Below are 20,856 nucleotides of genomic sequence, written 5' to 3'. Positions count from 1 at the left end.
ATCAGAAGTCAAGGATAAGAAGTTGTTCAACTATCATTCAAGTTATTGCAAGAAGTGGTGTGGTAACAAGAATATGCTTGCAATTTTTCAACATTATTGTGGGAATGCTGAAGCATTCCCACAATAATGTTGAGATATGTTATTGTGGTTTTTATTGTCCACACTTTTTTGCCGTGCAACAACTCCCACACAATATTTCCGATTTACACTGCTCAAATGTCAACTTGCTTAAAAAAAATTCACACCTCCCGGGGTATATATCATCTGATTTCACATTACTTACAGTATTCGCACAATTTAACGTTAAATATCAACTTTTCCCCCATTCATTTTCAATGGGACAGACAGTGAACTTTTTCTAAGTATCACTTTCCATGCCCACTTCCATACATATAACTTATTATCATTACCAGGTGTCTGATACTGCTCGGTGGCACAGTTGGTAAAGTGCATTGTCCAGTAACCAGGAGGTCATAATTTCATAATTTATGAGCCAGAGGAGGCGACTGTAATTTCCTCCCATCCTCCGCCAGTTCCGCTGAAATAACAGAGTAGAGGAAGCCGAGCTCTCCCGGGAGGAGACGAAAACACACGCATGCACACGCAGCTTGCTAATCAGCCGGCCACCCTGGGCTCACCCGCACGCACACATAAAAGTGAACAAACAGCACATTTAGAGCGAAGGCCACAGGATTAACCTTCCGCAGTAAAGTTTCTGTCTTTTATGGTCACAGTTACCCCGATTTAATACGTCCATTAAGCAACTTAACCACCTGATGATCACACATGAGGCTACGGGGCAATCAGCATTCTATCAATCACTCAAGTGCGAGCACATGACGTTACACATAATTTAATCACTAACTGTCAAAGCGTTTGTGTGCCAACATGACAAAGAGCTCCAGTCGGCGCTGACGCTGCAATTATCTTGAACGAGGCTTGAGCAGGCAGGTGGAACGTCTTCCCACCAGCTGCACCTTTTTTTTTTTTTTCTTTACGAAAGCTCGCCTCATGCCTATAGCGAAGCGAGATCACTTAAAGTTCAGCTGTCAAACTTTCAAAATAAATGTCTGCATGAGGTAATTTGTGTCAGTAGGCAGGCGTATAGTGTGTGCGAGGGAGAGATGGAAGAGGGGAGGGGGGTCATGGAGTGCTGGCTGCCATGCCCTGAGGGGAGTCAGAGGGGAGGGGGAGCGACGCCATAGAGGCCATACAAGCCCCGCTGCCTTCCCTCCGCCGTCTCACCCTCGCCGCCCTCGCGTGAAAACTGCTGACATTCTTTCGCCGGCGTGTGCGTGCGAGCGGGAGCGCGTGTGTGTCTGTGTGCGTGCATGCACACTGTGCACGTGGGTGTCCTGAGGCGTCATGGTGGTATTCACTCGCCGGGTTAAACTTCAGGCTTCACCGCCAGATGAGGAAACGAGGACCATAACAACAACAAGCTTCGGGCCTTCGTACCCCCGCTTACGTCAATAGCGACGTTTCACTCCATCACGTCTGCAAATTGAGGTTGAAGAGGACGTGCCGGGACAAGCCAAAAGTCAATCAACGATGAACCGGCGCTTGCGTGCAAACATGCTGAGATGTTCAAATCCTCCGTGGAATAAAGAAATTACACTGCATCTGTTTTATAGGTGAAATTAGTTCATTCATCAACAACTAATCAATTATACAACGGCGTATTAGGGCCACGTAGAAATATATATATATATATATATATATATATATATATATATATATATATATATATATATATATTAGGGGTGTGAATTGCCTAGTACCTGACGATTCGATTCGTATCGCGATTCACAGGTCACGATTCGATTCGATACCGATTAATCCCGATACGAATTTATAAGTCGATTGTTGCGATTTTTTTTCATTCAAATTTAGAAAATACTAATCAGTAAGCTTGTAGAGTGTAAGATTTATATGAAAATGTATTATTTATTTATCTGAAATTTCAGTCTTATAGAGGTTGTAATCTGTTTCATGTTTGAACAGCATTAAAATAAAATATTAAGGCTTAATGTTCCGTTCATATAACATTCTTCCATGCTCAAGGTGTGAATCCGAACCCGAAGTCAGACGTTTTGTTGAATATTTGAGCGCGATGAGAAAAAAAGTGGCAAATTTGCCACTCTTTTTTTCTCGCTATATTGCCCCCGCCCTCTAAAAAAAACATATTTCTACGTGGCCCTAAATACGCCGTCGTATCAATTACCTACAACAGTTTATTAGCGTCACATACATTTTTTAGAGGGTGGGATAATATTTTGAGGAAAAAAACTCACAAATTTACGGAAAAAAATCGGATATTTGTGACATTACAAAGTTGCAAATTTGTGAGAAAAAAAAATCAAATATTTACTTGAAAAAGCTCAGTTTACGTCATCATAAGGCGGAAATTTGCGTGGGGAAAAAAAAAACTAAATTCATGAGAAATAAACTTGCATATTTCACAAACCTGTGAGTATATTTCTTGTGAATTTATGAGTTTTTTTTCTTGGAAATTTGCCACTTTATAATGTCACAAATATGCAAGTTTGTCGTAAATTTGTGAGTTGTTTTTCTTTGAACGTTACACTCCCTCTAAAAAAAAAAAAAGTATATATACATATACATGGCCATAATACGCCGTCATTAATGACCAAATCAAGGAGAAATCTTTTTTTTTTTTTTTAAACTTAGAATGGTCAAATCCTCTGATTACAGCCACTCAACATCAATTACTCTCTGATTTCTTGAGTCCTTTATGAAAGCAGACTATCTTTTGTGTTTCATGAAAATAAGACATTTGCACGGGCTTTTATTTTGGAAAACAACGACCGAAATAGTAAGTGAATGACTTTCAAAAAGGTTAGTAACTACAATATCAAGCCCTCTCGTGTGACGTTGCTTGTTGTTTAGTTGTGTTTTTTTTAATCACTAAACTATACTAAATCAGCAATAAACAGTAATAGTAAACAGTAAAAAAAAAAAAAATGGTTACGTAATACACTTCAACACTAAATAAAATTGTATCCAATTATTTGATTATTAACGATTGAATAATCAATAGGACAAACAATTTAAAAAATAGCCATGTTTGATTTTTTTCAGACTGATACCAGTAGGAGAACTGAAACCTTGAGTACAGAATTCAGTGATACGTATTGATATCACTAGTACTTTTGATAGATAAAATTTCCCAATAAATACACTGACAGATTATTTTAAAGAAAACCCCATATATCCCAATATGGCATGATCGCGTTATAGCATTGTATTATTATAGCCATCACGAGCACTGATACCTTGAAATAAGGCTGTGTATCAGCACAATATCGATACCTGGCATTGGTCCTCGCCCATCCCTACTATTACATTCAATAGTGACAACGCTTTCTGTTTTCCCAGCCATTGGCTGGACTTGGGCCCAGCACTGTTTTTAGGAAGTGCACTTGTGAAAATGTCGCCAGTTTACCTGTATCACTCAAACACCTCCATCTTATCTAACGTGCCTTCGCCTTGCGTGTCTCACACACAATAATCAGCGGTAGCCACACTCAGTAGCTCGCTAAGCCTCTTACACCCTTCCCTCAAGATTAGGGCTCGGGAGCGACAACAGATGCGCGCCACATTGATGAAAACACACACATGCAGACCCACAACTCGGCGCACCTGTGTGAACAGATCTGCCGTGTGTGCGTGTGTGTGTGCGTGATCTTGCGCAAAGCTGACACACGCACAGAAAGCCGATGCCGTAATCGTGACACATCTGCGGGGCCTCCAGGTTTGGCATCGGCCCCCAGTCAGGCCCTGGGGGACGGCGCGGGCAAACAAGAGCTTGTCAGCCAGGTGAGGAGGCTGCCTGAACAGTGACCGACAGTCAACGCAAAACACGCAAGCACGCGAAAAGCCAGACAGCTCGTTGTCTCGGGATAAATGGCCGTTTGATGCTCGGCGTCTTTGAAAGGCTGGAAGTGCATTCGCTATTCACGCTGAGAGAAAATTACTGTCAAATCTGTCACAGTGTGCCTGTAGGGTCTTCAGCGGAAAGGTTATAAACAAAGGCAAACACGCTTACCCATCATGCAACTGGGCGACAACACAAACACAGCAATGAAATATCTGTTGCTGCTTTCTCACACAAACTACATCGGGTGGTCTTCAGTCCTATTCATCAGCACCACTGCAATTTGCTACCATTTATTTCTCCGTTTTGAGTTGTGATATAATATTTTTTGCCATCCTTTGGTTTAGTCACAACAGTGGGCGGAGCAAGACACACGGCTGTCCTGTGATTTGTTGGCTGTGAGGTAGTAACAGGAATACAATGGGAGGAACACAAAGTATACTTCTGAAGCACATTTCTAGTTTACAGATATCCGCACTATTAATGTTTCGAACAAAATTATCTCTATCCCACCTCCACGCACACGGCGGAAACGCTGTGGCCAACTGAAGAGTATAGCTTTGCCAAAACATGACTTTTAAAGACAAAACTGAATCACTTGACAAAAGTTCTTACATTTGTACTGAATACAATTATTTACAATAGTATGTTCTATGTGCCCCCACTACTCCAAATGCAACATTCTGATTAATATTTCATTTGTGGAATATAATCAAGCAGTAAAATTCACTTGTTTTATCAATTTCAGGGGGCGGCCATTTTGTCACTTACTGTTGACTGAGGTTGACTGACATCACAGTTGCTCAGGTAACGACCAATCACGGCTCACCTGTTTTCTGAAGCTGAGCCGTGATTGGTTGTTACCTGAGACCTGAGCAACTTTGATGTCATTTTCAGTCGACAGCAAGTGGCAAAATGGCCGCCCCCCCCCCCCAGAGATGGATAAAAACGGGTGGATTTTGCTTCTTCGCTCATATTCCACAAATGCAACATTAATCAGAATGTCGTGGTTAGACTAGAGGGGGCACATACAACATATTTTTGAAAAGACAATTTTTGGGTTGACCTTCTCTTTAACTGAGCCATAACAAAAGTGGGAAAAATTTTCTATATTGAGTGTAAACTAGTTCAAGCCAAATATCAAGAGTCCCAACATTGCTCATCTAAGTCAGACGCGCGCACAAACACAAAAATAATAATAATAATAATAATAATAATAATTGACAGGAGATGAAATATCCCTACCACGGGAGAGGAGATTCGGCAACCTGGACAATCACAGATTGGAGGATGCACCTGTAAGATTCCTTTGGACATGAGTGTCTTGAGACTTTTTCCTGCAACACAAACAAACGAGATGTTCCGAGTGGGTGGAAAGAACCTGAACGCATCACAGCTACAACACATGATAGAATATCAACAGTGCTTTTTATGTTCTTATAGCCCACCAGCAAGAACATGCAATGGGGATCCCTATTTTGTCATTACCATTTGGTTGATCACTCCTGGCCTGGGGGTGACCCTGGCCCAAACCCACCAACACATCTGAGCTTGTCACCCCACCCTGGTTGTAATGCGTTTAGTGGTAGAAATGGTACACTGTGACATCTCACGTGGTTAAAAACGGTTTATCCTAAACTTTTTCAGCCATTTCAACAAAGCTTGCATAACCCCTCTCAAAAATCCAAATAAAGCCTCATTCAAGTTGTTTGATGTTTTATTACGTCCATTTCATGGCGGCGATGTTCATATGAACACTTTTGACGTCACACTGTCACCCCTGCAGGTGAGCACACCCGAGTTTGGGTACCACTGCCCTAAGGTAGAGATTCAAAAAGCAAACTTGTCGACCGCCAGTGGCTTCCAATGGCGGCCAGAGGAAGTGCATGCCGACCATCATGGCCATACGTAAGAACAACAAATCTATCTATTGGCAGCATCCAACCATTCCAAAAAAAAATAAAAAATAAATAAATAAAAAAAATATATATATATATATATATATATATATATATATATATATATATATATATATATATATATATATATATATATATATAATTTAAAAAATTTAAAAAAAAAACACATACTTCTATAATTAGAGAATAAAAATCACCACTTAAAATTTGGTGACTAAATACGCATTCTTGAGATAAATTGCTGTGGTAGAAATGGTAAATTTTCAAATATCGCTTGTTTGATAGTGTTCCAGTGAAGTCACAAACTTTAAAAGGCAGAGTTGGTGTACCCCCTATGAAAAAAACAAACCCCTTATTAGCCATTAAAGTTGGTTCATATACAAATATGACCAACCATTACATTACAAAATTAGCAGTCTTATTTTGGTGGAAAGGGAGTCTGGGGAAAACAATGTAGCACACTGGTACCCTCATGGGTGAACACACCACAGTTTGGGAATCCCTGCCATAAGCATGACTTAATAAAGCAGCTCTAACTGACCATAGCAATAGAAAGTGGACGACAACAAAACAGTTTTAATGAAACTATCACCGACTTTACAACATGGCTTAGGACACCAACCAAGAGGAGTAAAAGTAATTTAGTCGTCCCGTTTTCCTCTTTAGCCCTCTTGACTCTTGCTCTTGTGAAGTGGAACTTTGCCTTGGCTCATCTAATAACGCCACTCGGCTAAACAAAAGTGAGCTTAAATGTATCCGCTCCCAGTGATGCTACCGCTTACCTTTGTGTCGAATACTCCGCTTCCAGTCTTTGGCTGTCTCCCGGCCACTGACAAACTGGAACTCGTTAGGAGTGAGCCACTCGCCCCTGTATTTAATGGAGGGTCCTTTGCTGCCTTGACATAGTTTGTTAATATAAAGCAAAGCTTTGTTTTCGCCGCACTCCACCTCGATGCACGGCTCGCCGTTGTCAAAGAAGGGCTGGAAGTCCGGGATGGAGGAGAACCGCTCCAGCATCAAGTCGTCCGTGGCGTGCTGGAGGTGCTGGTGATGCAGCGTCGAGTCGTGGAGCCCCAAGTACGCGCGGTGGTGGGCCAAAATGTGCTCGTAAGGCGGCGGGTGCGGGGTCACCACGGGGATCGCGGCGGCATTTAAAGGGGCCAAGTATTCGGACTGGTTGAAGGCGGCCAAAGCCATGTCGTCGCCGTCCAGGCGCTCCTTCTTGATGGCAGGCATGCCGCTGCTGTGAGCCGCAAGTCGGGAACAAGTGCGGGAAAAGTGGACGTCCGAGCCGAGCTGCTGAGCGCGCTCGCCGCCTGCGGGTCGGCCCGAGCCACACTTGGTTTTACGCAGGGCGCGCGGATGAGACGGCGGTCTGCTGGAGTTGCCGGGTAGATTCCCATTCAGCAGTGTGACGCTCGCAGCGGCGGCAGCGCTCTCCGCCAGCCCCACAGCTTCCTACTGCTTCCTACCTCCCACATGCACCCACACATACTCTCTGCTAATACCTAACACGCTGCGCGCGCCGGGCGCGGACATGATGCTGCATACGGGGATCATTAACGCGCGCACTTCCTCGCCCTGCCCCCCGCCCCCCCCTTTTTAAATGATTTATTGCCTTGGCTTGGACTGGAAATTATTTCTGCGGTGACACTCGTGTTTCGCTTCAGCACACCACGCGTATATCTGTACATTAACGTTCTAGGTACATTTGGGTTGCATTTTTGCAAAACCATAGTTTAAAGTTTTGCGGGATTTTTTTTTTAACGCCAGTGTGTGTGTGTGTCTGCGTGTGCGTGTGTTTGAGTGGAGTCAGGCTGAAGTTCACAGACGCAGACCAAACAAGATTTGCACTCACCGCCGCGTCTCAACTTGGCCCATTTAAACCGCGGAGGCTCGGCGGCAGCCAGCAGTGGAGGGGGGCCCGCGACGGACGACGCCATGTAGACTCAAATAAAGGACAAGTTTTAAGAGTGAGCATGGGACAAGTTTGACTTACACTTGCAGATGGATGCAAGTCATTGTCATGATGCGATGCCTCCACATTTGAAAACTTCAGACACTGTTACTTTTTTCTCTCCGCAAAATTAAATAATTTAGCGTAATTTGCTTTGGTTTAAATGCATTCCTTTTTAATAACCAATGAGAATAAGTGAGATCTGCTCATAATGTCAGACACACGTCTTAATACAGGTACCAAAAACACTTCACATTAATGAGAATGGCATTGACAGCATCCAACCACAATTTTTAGGGACCAAGCCCTGCCGGGAATAACAAAAACTCAGTGATTAATGGCCTTCATAAAAATGTTTATAATTTCCTATAGATATCGCAACACTCATTTTGTTCAAACGAAACTCCTCTCTTCACTTCAACATAGTTCCTTGGCACTGAGCAGCCACAAGAAGGCAGCAAAGCATGATTTTTGTCTAAATGAAGCGCCTTTATTCATTTCGACATAGTTCCTTGAGACCAAGATGCCACAAAATGGCTTGTATTTGACAAGGCGAGGACAAGTAGGACTCAGACGCAGGCGTAAGGTAGGCCACCAAGGCAGCAGGTTTATTTCCGGCCAACAAAGGTCTCCTCTCAAACTGAGAGGAGAACAGGGAGGGGAAAAAGTGGAGAACAAAAAGCGCTCCACTAGGGAGGAAAAAACAGGCAAAAGGTACTGGGGACAACAGAAAGCGCTCCGCTAGGGAGGAAAAAGGGCTCAAGGCAAAAGGGGTAACTAAAGGCGCTCCAAAAGGGAGGAAAAGGCACAAAAACAAGGCAACAACGCTAGGCAACATGAACGAGGACATAAGGACTGAGGACGCTTCCATGCACTGACGGTGACACTTCGGCACTGAGGGGAGAATGCAGCTGGCTTTTATTGTGTGGGTTGATTGGTGGCAGGTGGTGATAATCATGAGCGGGGACCGGTAATGAGTGAGCGGCAGGAAGGGCAAGTGACCTGGGGTGAGAGGAGAGTAAGGATTTCAAAGTAAAACGGGAAACAGAGACACAAAAATAAAAGCATGAACCGCCACGCCTGGTGGCGGCGTGACAGTACCCCCCCCCTCAACGGCCGGCTCTTGACGGCCCAGGAATGTCAGGGTGTTCAGCATAAAAATCATCAATTAAAGAGGGATCAACGATGAACCGGGAGGGGACCCATTGTCTTTCCTCCGGGCCGTACCCCTCCCAGTCGACTAGGTATTGTCTTCCGCGGCCCCGATTACGCACATCTAAGAGTTTCCTGACCTTGTAAACGGGGCCGCCTTCAACCATCTCTGGGGGGGGTGGGTCGGGTTCGGAGGGCACAAGTGAGCTTTCGTGGACCGGCTTGACTTGACTGACATGGAATGTTGGATGAACTCTGAGGGATCTTGGCAGGCGGAGTCGAACGGCGGCGGGACCTATGGACTTGGTTACTGGAAAAGGCCCCACAAAGCGCGGGGCCAACTTTGGACATGGTACCTTGAGCCTGAGGTGTTTGGCTGATAGCCAAACTCGCTGGCCTGGGCGGTATTCTGGTGCCGGTCTCCTCTTCCGGTCGGCGGCCCTCTTCACCCGGTCTCCCTGGCGTTGAAGCGCCGTCCGGGCCGCCGACCAGACCTTGTGGCACCGACGGATCATGGCCTTGACCGAGGGGACCGTTGCCTCCTCTTCCAGTTCGGCGAAGAATGGCGGATCGTAGCCGTGGACGCATTTAAAAGGGGTGAGACCTGTGGCAGATGTGGGCAAAGAGTTGTGCGCGAGCTCGACCCATACTAGATACTTGCTCCAGGTTGTCGGGTTCTGGGAGACGAGGCATCGGAGACCGGTTTCGAGCTGCTGGTTCAGCCGTTCTGCCTGCCCATTGGCCTCAGGATGGTACCCAGAAGTCAGGTTAGCTTTGGCACCTAGGGCTTTACAAAATTGAGTCCAAAAACGGGAGACGAACTGTGGTCCACGGTCGGAAACGATGTGTAAGGGGAAACCATAAAACCTGAATATGTGGTGGATCATGATGTCGGCTGTGGTCTTGGCGGATGGGAGCTTGGTTAATGGGATGAAACGAACCATCTTAGAGAATCTGTCGACGACTGTGAGGATTGTGGTTTTACCCTGGGATGGTGGTAGTCCGGTCACAAAATCCACTGAAATTTCCGCCCATGGTCTGGATGGGATTGGTAGTGGCTGGAGTAGACCCATCCGGGACTGGTTTGACGTCTTGTTGCGGGCACAGGTAGGACAGGCAGCTACGTAGTCCTTGATTGTGGTCTCCATTGCCGGCCACCAGAATCTCCGGGCGACAGCATACATGGTCCTGCGGACTCCAGGATGGCAAAATAATCGTGAAGTATGGGCCCAGTGTATTACCTGGGCCCTCAGTTCCTCAGGCACAAAGAGTCGGCGTGGTGGGCATGACGTGGGGGGAGTGACGTTCCGTAGTGCCTCTTTGACGTCGTCCTCAATTTGCCACATCATGGCCCCGACTATGCAGTCCCGGGGCAGAATGGTCTCAGGCTCGGCTTCCAGTGGTTCGGACTCGTGAATTCTTGACAAAGCGTCAGCCTTGACGTTCTTACTGCCGGGTCTGTAGGTCAGAGAGAAAACGAAGCGGTTAAAAAACAAAGACCATCTGGCCTGTCGAGGGTTGAGTCTTTTGGCCTGGCGTAGGTATTCCAGATTTCGGTGGTCGGTCCAGATCACGAAGGGGAGTTCGGCGCCTTCCAACCAGTGTCTCCACTCTTCGAGAGCCACCTTTACAGCTAGGAGCTCCCGATCACCGACTGAGTAGTTGCGTTCTGCTTTAGATAATTTTCGTGAGAGGAAGGCGCAGGGATGTGTCTTGCCGTCCTCCTGACAACGCTGAGACAGTACTGCCCCAATTCCAATACTCGAGGCGTCCACCTCCACCACGAACTGGCGTTTGGGGTCAGGGACTCTGAGGATTGGCGCATTGGTGAAGCGAGCCTTTAAGTCCTTGAATGCTCTTTCTGCTTCCGTGTTCCACCTAAATCGAACCTGTGGGGAGGTCAAGGCGTGCAGAGGGGCGGCAATGGTGCTGAAGTTTCTGATAAATCGCCGGTAGAAGTTGGCGAATCCGAGGAATTGTTGCACCTTCTTTCGTGAGTCCGGCGTGGGCCAATCTCTCACGGCGCTGACCTTGTCCGCTTCCATCTCCACTTTTCCGGGTGACACGACGAATCCCAAGAAGGAGATGGTGTTGACGTGGAACAGGCTCTTTTCTGCTTTCACGTAAAGCCGGTGATCCAGCAGGCGTTGCAAGACTCGGTTCACGTGGTTTCGATGGCTCGTTAGGTCAGGAGAGTATATTAGTATGTCGTCCAAGTAAACGTACACGAAGTGATCAATAAAGTCCTTTAGTACCTCATTAATCATGGCCTGAAAGACTGCTGGTGCATTGGTGAGTCCGAAAGGCATGACGAGGTACTCGTAATGTCCCCGGGGCGTGTTAAAACCAGTTTTCCACTCATCTCCCTCGCGGATCCGGATGAGGTGATAGGCGTTGCGGAGATCGAGCTTTGTGAAGATTCTAGCTTGTTGCAACTGGTCAAACACAGAGGACATCAATGGCAATGGGTACCGGTTCTTGACCGTGATGTCATTCAAGGGGCTGTAGTCAATGCATGGGCGTAGGGATCCATCCTTCTTGCTCACAAAGAAGAAGCCTGCTCCTGCAGGCGAGGAAGACGGTCGGATGAGGCCGGCTTTCAAGGATTCGTCAATGTAACTGTTCATGGCTTGGCGTTCGGGTCCAGAGACCGAGTACAGTCTCCCCTTGGGAATGGTTGAGCCGGGAATCAGATCGATCGGGCAATCATATGGGCGGTGTGGAGGGAGAGTCATGGCTTTGGTCTTGCTGAAGACCTCCCGCAGATGGTGGTAGCAGGAGGGAACAGTGTGCAAGTTCGGGTACTCTTCTTGAGCCGGTGGGACGAGAGTCACCTGGTGAACCTGGGCTGTGGAGTTTCGGGGTGCGGGTTGTTCCAACCTGTGAGAGCTGCAGTCTTTTCCCCACTCCAGCACAACTCCAGTGTTCCAGTCGATTCTGGGACCATGTAGACACAGCCAAGGGTGTCCCAGAACCAAAGTAGGGGAAGCGGCGTGGAAAACATGGAAACGGAGAGTCTCGAAGTGAGGTCCGATTCGGACTTCCAGAGGTTCAGTAATGTGGGTGATTTGGAAGAGCTCCTTGCCATTCAGCGCTCGAGCCTGGATGGTCAAAGAAAGGGGTTCGGTGGAGGCTCGTATTTGCTTTACGAGCTCCCAGTCCATGAGACTTTCGTCGGATCCGGAGTCGATGAGGGCTGACAGATCTATGGTGACATTGTGGTGGATTATCTGAATTGGCGTAAGTCTGTGATTCTTGGCGGGTCGGGGTGACGGAGGACTCACCGGAGAGTGAGCCTTTGTGGTGCAGGATTCCACCAAGTGCCCAAGACCACCACAATAGTAGCAGCGGCCCTCTCGGCGTCGGCGCTGCCTCTCCTCCGGCGAAAGCCGAGCCCTTCCCAGTTGCATGGGTTCGTCGCTAGCGAGGTCCACCTCTCCTGGTTCCGGTCGGGAAGGAGCGATGAATCGCGGCCTTCTGGCCTCCGGTGTCCGCGTCCAGGGGATAGGTTCCTCCCTCCTTCGCGGTCCGCCGATCTTGGCCAGCTCCTGGCGACGATGATCGGTCCGGATGGTGAGGGAAATCAAGGCGTCCAAGTCCGCGGGGAGCTCTACGGGAACCAGAAGCTCTTGAATGGCAGGTGAGAGTCCTTTCAAAAAATGGTCGTGAAGTGCGATGGCGTTCCAGCCACTGTTCGTTGCCAACGTTCGAAAGCGAACTGCATAGTCGCTGACAGCTTCGTTGCCTTGCTGAAGTCGGCTCAGTGCTCGTGCCTTCTCTCGGTCATTGTTTTCTGGATCAAAGACTTGGCGCAAAGCGATTTGAAAGTCCTGTACGCTTTGGCAGACCGAGGAACCCCTGGCCCATTCCGCGGTCGCCCAGGTTTTGGCCCGTCCCGTCAGGTGAGACAACATGAAGGCCACTCGGGATCGGGCTGTGGGAAATGCCTGTGGTAACTGTTCGAAATGAATGTCGCATTCCGTGAGGAAAGTCTGACAGCGTCCGGGTTCACCGGAGTATCGTTCTGGGGAGGCCAGTCTCAATCCTACCCCGGTGAATGGCGTGGTCGGTACAGAGAACTCAGGGTGAGGAATCTGTCCAGTGGGAGCTGGCGCTTGACGCCGTGAAAGGCTTACCAGCTCGTGGACCTGGCTGGTCAATTCCTCCATCCGGGACAGCATGGTCTGTTGGATCCAGTCCTGGTTGTTGAGCCGGGCCTCCTGGCTCTGCAGTGCGGCCTCGACCGTGCCTGCTGGGTCCATGCTGGCCGAAGTGTACTGACAAGGCGAGGACAAGTAGGACTCAGACGCAGGCGTAAGGTAGGCCACCAAGGCAGCAGGTTTATTTCCGGCCAACAAAGGTCTCCTCTCAAACTGAGAGGAGAACAGGGAGGGGAAAAAGTGGAGAACAAAAAGCGCTCCACTAGGGAGGAAAAAACAGGCAAAAGGTACTGGGGACAACAGAAAGCGCTCCGCTAGGGAGGAAAAAGGGCTCAAGGCAAAAGGGGTAACTAAAGGCGCTCCAAAAGGGAGGAAAAGGCACAAAAACAAGGCAACAACGCTAGGCAACATGAACGAGGACATAAGGACTGAGGACGCTTCCATGCACTGACGGTGACACTTCGGCACTGAGGGGAGAATGCAGCTGGCTTTTATTGTGTGGGTTGATTGGTGGCAGGTGGTGATAATCATGAGCGGGGACCGGTAATGAGTGAGCGGCAGGAAGGGCAAGTGACCTGGGGTGAGAGGAGAGTAAGGATTTCAAAGTAAAACGGGAAACAGAGACACAAAAATAAAAGCATGAACCGCCACGCCTGGTGGCGGCGTGACAGTATTGCTTTGGCCTGGCACAAGACAACAGCAAAGAAAGAATTTCTCAGCAGATAATGAAGGATACCCCCCTACAAAAAAAAAATAAAAATAAAATCTGATAGATGAATATGTAAATGCTGAATGATGAATATTCTGTGGTTTACTGAACTGAGATTGGAGCCGAGACATCACCTCCATGGATTATATATACAGCTAAGTATACGTTAGAGTACGTGTCTATAATTCAAGACCCTTAGTGGCCTGTGAAAAGACATATTGCCACAATTTTTCCTTGCTTCAAAACTAGCATAATTATAAAAATGATGAAATGCTTTTAAAATTAATAATGTTTTATATTGTTTTATAATATTGTTTCCCAAAACATTCAAAAATTACTTGACTTACTATTAGGCTTATTGATTATGGGTTATTGACATTATTATATAGAATATATTTGACTTGCATAATAGCCACAAGACAATATGCAAACTACACAGTGCTGCAAAGCCTCTTCCTATTGGACATTGTGGCTAATTTTAGAGCATTAAATCAGATTACCCCCCCCCCCCCCCCAAAAAAAAAAGAAAAAGAAAAAAGCATGATTTAGTTTATAAAATTGCCTCCTGTTCCCTTATTGTGCCAAAAGTATACAGAACTGTGACATTAAAAATTAGCTATATAACCATGATTAATGGTGTACTGTTATGATTGGCCCCAACAAGTGTGACACAGCTGCCTTAGATTATTTAAACAAGTACTAGTATAGCTCTCATTGTGATGAATGCAACAGTGTTATTAAGTTCAGACGATGAGGCAAGCGGAGGGCTACATGTTTTTTGAATCATCAACTCAATAATTGCATGATCAGGCTCAAACATCCCGTCCTAAAAACATTCCATTTCATCTGTGTTCCTCGGCCAGTCGTCGGTCCTGGGCCAAAAGCAGGTGGAAGTGGAGAACAGTTCAGAAGAAAAGGACGCTCAGATGTGTACTTGTGCTGCTGGAAGCATGTTGCCTGAACCTGGGAAGCACATTTGCCCAAAGCGCCTTCTCTCTGCACTTTGTGCAGGCACGTTGCCCTGAGCTCCTGGAGCTCGTAAGCAGGTCCACATCTGACCCCCATCAGTGGAAACCACCCAGGTGGATTCGCCTCCGACACATGGAATAGCCATCGGAGCAACAGAGGTGGGGTCCAAAGCGCTGTGTGTCCGGGGCACATAAATCAGGCCAAACGGCCTCTGACGCACATACAGGAAGGAGGCACGCCGCACCGCAGGCGGACGGGTTGCTCGGGAGGGCCAGAAACCACACTGTGGCCAGATCTGGTAGAAGGCCCGCCGCCAGAACCGGGCAGGCAAAACCGCTGCAGACATTAACAAAAACACATGGCTGCTACCACAGCAAACATGAGGACAGACAAGTCTCCTTTTGGACCTCGCAGGCCATGATGTGTCGAGCCAAAAGGTGGGAAGAGATCAGAAAGAGACACAAATCAGAGAGCATGTGGCTTGAAGAATGAAAGCAGATATATTTGGAAATAAACAATAATGTCACTTCCCCCGTTTATGAGTGCACTGAACAGTAGCACTGACATAAATCGCCACTCGCTGACATTTATGGTGTGTGTGTTTTGAAGCAGTCATTTCTAGGAAGAGGAAGACTTACAGATGAGAAGCTTTGAGCTTCTCCCACTATCAAACCAACCTTTACCCAAAATGTCAACGTGTCGACGCGGAAACTTTCGTCAAGGCGGCGACCCCTTCAGGACAGCCGTGCTAAAAGCGGTCGGAAAAAGGGAGCCCCCGTGCCCACGCGCGCGCACACCCACTTCACGTCCCGAGCCGTGACTCATCCTGGAGGGGTTCCCCGAAACGCTTCAACTTTCACATCTTCAGACATCGTTTCAACTCATTGCAGAATTTTCCATCACTCTTTCTGCTGTTTGACATGAGGGGGAAACTTTGCTTAACCTTTACCTCCGCAAGAAGAAAGAACATGAAAAAAAAGAGAACATCTCTGCTATTACAACAGCGTGGAAGGAATAGACAAGATTCCAGCCGTGTTCAGCACACTTCTGCCAAGGCCAAGTATATTCTCTAGTCCTTTAGGTATAGTAGTAATTTGAATCACCACTCTTGTACGAGCAAGCCATTTTCCGTTGCATCTCCAATTTGGTGGGTCCCAATGCAAGTGTCTTCATCCAAATGACATTCACCTCGTTTAAATTTACCTATACCAACACATTACAAAATAATGATGGGGGATGAGACACACAACACATTTGACTGAAACAACAGAACTCTACAATGGAACCTCCAAAAGTATATAAAAGCTGCTCCAGGTTTGTACTTGGCCTCTGAATTGTCCCTTTTTCAAAGAAATTGGAAATTTTACATGATAAATTATTGCATTTACAGCCATGCAATAAAATACAGTAGTAGTAGCATTGCAACGTTGATGCTATTCGTGAGCATGTCGTCTATGGTATTTTGCATTATGCCAACAATCATTCCTATGGCAAAGGTATGTTGTTGTTTAAACACAATGTGCAATTGTCTCTGTTTTCTGTTCAGTTTGATAGTTAACTTCACTTGGGAGTGAACAGCTTGATGTCATGATCTGTGTTTTAGTTGATTCGGTTTTGATTCTGGTCCTCAACCAAATCTTGTACAGACAGAAATGTTTCAAGATAAGCGAGTGTTCAAATGAAGACGCTGAGGATGTTTAACGGCTATAATATATATGCAAAGTCTGGAGTGGCGCCTGACCTATATATATATATATATATATATATATATATATATATATTAGGGGTGTGAATTGCCTAGTACCTGACGATTCGATTCGTATCACGATTCACAGGTCACGATTCGATTCGATACCGATTAATCCCGATACGAATGGTCACGATTCGATACCGATTAATCCCGATACGAATTTATAAGTCGATTGTTGCGATTTTTTCCATTCAAATTTAGAAAATACTATCAGTAAATTTGTACATGTACACTGTAAGATTTGTATGAATATATTTATCTAAAACTTGAGGCTTATAACCGTGAGCCACTGTACACAAACAGTTTGCAATCTGTTTCACATTTGAACAGCATTAAAATAAAAATATTAAGGCTTAATGTGCCGTTCATATAACATTCTTCCATGCTCAAGGTGTGAATCCTAAAAAAAAAAAAAAAAAAAAAAAAAAAAAATCGATTCTGCCGATTATTGAATCGATTCGAGAATCGCGCGATGTAGTATCGCGATATATCGCCGAATCGATTTTTTTTTTTGACACCCCTAATATATATATATCCATCCATCCATCCATTTTCTTGACCGCTTATTCCTCACAAGGGTCACGAGGGGTGCTGGAGCCTACACCCTGAACTGGTTGCCAGCCAATCGCAGGGCACACAGAGACGAACACCCATCCACACGCACAAGCACACCTAGGCACAATTCGGAGCGCCCAATTAACCTGCCATGCATGTCTTCGGAATGTGGGAGGAGACCGGATGACCCGGAGAAGACCCACGCGGGCACGGGGAGAACATGCAAACTCCACCCAGGAAAAAAACGAGTCCTCATGCTAACCACTCCTATATATATATATATATATATATATATATATATATATATATATATATATATATATATATATATATGTGTGTGTGTGTGGTGTGTGTGTGTGTGTGTGTGTGTGTGTAGAGAGAGAGAGAGAGAGAGAGAGAGCTTATTTGCCTTGTTGTTTTATCATTCTTTTTTGAAAAATCGTTCACTATCTGTCAAACCACATCGCGCTCACATCTCAGCATCTTGCTTTACACAGACAATTGTGGTGCTGTATCTCAAGTATCTCTTACTTAGATTAAAAGAGACAATCCTTAAATAAAAACTGTTGGTAGAATAGCATTTTTTTCCTATTGGGCATACAATCATGTGGCATAAAAAAAACTGGAGCAATTTGGTTGATCTATGTTGCTGAGTCTGCATTTGTTGTGAAGTTTTGTAATGTATTATGGATGATGATCCGTTGTTGGTGGGATTTATAACATTGCTGTTGGAAGAGAAATTGGAATAAAAAGAAGGGAGCACAGCTGTTGTCTGCTAAGGAGTATATATATATTTTTTAATATAAAAGTCTTCAAACAATTAATTCAATTGAGTAAAATGATTCCATAGGACCAAAGTCTGCAAGTGGCATGCACAGAGAAAAGTCTGAAGTGCCTTGTTTACAAGTCCTTTGCGTTTCCTTTTCGTCCGTCGGCGACCCCCTTGCCGCGGCCCCCGCCTCTGCGCCGTTACTGGCAGCGGCGCGGAGCCGCAACGCTGCCGGCGGGGGAGAGAGGTAATAAATAACCCGGGGAGAGGAGAGGAGAGCGGCGGAGACCGGCGGGCGGTGCACAGTCTGACCTGACAAATACTCACTGGAAAACCATCAGAGGGCTGGAGCCCACCCCGAGCGCTTGGAGCCACTCTTTCAGACATGAGCTGCAAAATATATAGCTGGCGCGGCCGGAAAAAGACAGAAGCGTCGCCATGCCCCCCTCCCCCAACAACCCCCCTCCCCTCTCCACTTAGACACCCGGAGACGCGGCAAGAGTAATTAACTATTTAAAGCACAGAATCAATTCTCAACTCTTCAGAAAAAAAAAAACTGCTGATGTGTTCAAATGCAATAGCCAAAAACAGATGAGGAAAACTTTTTTTTCCCCAATTACTTCAATTGTTTACGATTAACTAATAACTACATTTTCTTAATAGTTTAATTAATCCACGTTTTTCGTACTTTGTGTATGTGCAGAGTTATAAGCCATCAAATAGAGGGAGTGAACATGTGACATGTTGCCCCACCAATGGGTAAGTTGTCATACTATATGGGGTAAAATGTCATGTTGGATTTTGCAACTAATTAAACAAGGACAAAATTATCCTTGTTCTCCTGTTTTGTTTTGTTTTGTTGGCTTTTACAGCCAGAGAAATTGTTTATATTTGATCTTGACAATTTACTATAGTCATTGAGCAAATTTTAGCATAAAATATTATGAAATCAATTAAAGTCCATAGGACCTGCTGGCATGTAGGTCATAGCTCTCAGCCTCAAATATCTGTTTTGCTTCCCTTAAACTGTAAATTTGAGATTAAATTTAATTTTTTTTTAAATTATAGCATTTCAGTTAAGGGATGGATGGTTCATTATGAAACTTAAACCAGTCCTGGCATGTGGTACTGTAGTTCCAACAACTGGAAAATCCCTTTTTATCAATGAAACAAAACCTATCAAACTAAATTCCTCATTCTTCAGACTCATCATCTGAAGAACAATTCTGGCATACGTAAACAGAGTTGCCAGAGGTGCATTTTTCATTTGCCCATTCTTTGCATATGTGACAACAAACCCCAAAATGACTGAGACAAGTTGCCCCAAACGACCATTTTGGCTAAAACCTGCTCTAGTTCAAAGTTAGCTTAAAACAGAGCAGTGACTGACGCATGACAAAATGCCTGAATCTCTCCTTTAACGAGTGCACATGATTTGCTGCTAGAATTTGTCTACGTACGACGCCTGTTTCAAAATATATGAAGGTGAAGAAATTTACTTTGGGTTGTGCAAAACAGAAAACTGGCACTCAGCTCACAATGTGCAATTCTCTTCTCAGACATTACACAACCCCTGACCATTTATACGAAGAAAACTATTATTCCACTTTTTCGTTGCGCCCTCTGGCGGAGAAGAAAATTGCAATGTGACAACTTACCTGTGATACAACTAGCCCCGGTCTCCCCTAAGCCAAAGGTAAGTCAACCAGTATAGTGTAAAATGTTAACGCTCACGTAACATTATACATTTTCATTCAATGCTCATCCATCCATCCATTTTCTGAACCGCTTATTCCTCACAAGGGTGATGGGGGGTGCTGGAGCCTACCCCAGCTGGCTATGGGCAGTAGGTGGGGTACACCCTGAACTGGTTGCCAGCCAATCGCAGTCAATGCTCATACTTGTCAGCAAAAATAAAAAAAAATTGGACTAAAATGTGCAACACAAGTCGTAGAATACCCCAACCAATAGTTCACAAAAAGCTGCTCGGATGAGAGTCGTATCAAGCCAATAGCAATGGAACAAAAACAGGAAGCAGAGACCTACCAAAATAAAATGTCATTTCTAGCTTGGAATTCATATTACAGTTTTGAGTCATTTCAGCTGATTTTGACAACATATTTGAAACATTTCAGAAATGCAAAGGAATATTTTTCCAGTTTGACTTAGTTGTGGTTGTCACGTGAACAACATAACTCAGATTATCAAGCAAACAGCTCCATGGTGTTGGACCAACAAAGCTCAGAATTTGAGTGTTTGCGAACAGGGTAACACTAGACCAGTGAGGAGGCTGTAAGAGGAGGCGACGGTGGGGTTGGGCGGGTGTGTGGGGTTGGGGGGGGGGTCATGGTGTCGTGCCGGCGCCCTGAGCCTCCCCCGGCGGATCTGAGGGGTCAGGCGGCTGTCTGTGATCCCACACAGCGTTCTTTTCCACATGGGATTTACTTTCTTGCTGGATGGGCAGGCAGGCGGCCCATGAGGATTCTCATTTTAGACCAGCAGTCTGTAGCTGTCAACGCCAGTCGACAGAGGCGAGCGGACACCCGACCCTGGGTATCCTCCCTCAACAGCCCCCTTTTGACTCCCTCCTTTTATTCCCTGATCACACACCCACACATGGACCGCCCGAGCACACAAACGCACACGCATACACACTTTACTTTGTGATGTTGTTGCACCTTACATGATATTTTATTGAATGTTTACTTTTAAACAGTGATACTGCTACATTATAGTTCATAATAAAGCTGTCCAGTCAGGTCTCTGGAGCCCCCCCAAAAAAAAAAAAAAACGCAGCACGTCTCCTCCCCTGCGCTGTTAATAATTTGTGCTGTAAAAGATAGCGTGCCTCCCTGAGTTTGTGGGAGTTATTGGCACAGTATTCCCCACCATATTTGTGCGAGGCAGTGATAGAAACATAAATTATTCCTTATCTTTCTACAATCCATTTTTCAAAGGGTTCACTCCATGTTTGAAGGGTAGCAGCGGCAACAGCCACAGCCCAATAGTAGGCTACTT

General features: G+C 45.7%; 1 protein-coding gene across 1 annotated transcript in view; it reads right to left on the bottom strand.

Annotated features, from left to right (window-relative positions):
• samd11 (sterile alpha motif domain containing 11) overlaps positions 1 to 7,298 on the bottom strand; it is a 71,813-nt gene extending 64,515 nt beyond the window's left edge. Inside the window, 3 exon segments of the mRNA XM_077514967.1 lie at positions 5,144 to 5,235; positions 6,600 to 7,272; positions 7,275 to 7,298. Coding sequence (XP_077371093.1) covers positions 5,144 to 5,235; positions 6,600 to 7,272; positions 7,275 to 7,298 — 789 coding nt within the window.
• Between the last annotated feature and the right edge of the window lie 13,558 nt (positions 7,299 to 20,856).

The sequence above is a fragment of the Festucalex cinctus genome, chromosome 2 (genome assembly GCF_051991245.1).
Source record: "Festucalex cinctus isolate MCC-2025b chromosome 2, RoL_Fcin_1.0, whole genome shotgun sequence".
NCBI lineage: Eukaryota > Metazoa > Chordata > Actinopteri > Syngnathiformes > Syngnathidae > Festucalex > Festucalex cinctus.
This window is presented reverse-complemented; position numbering and strand designations above follow the sequence as displayed.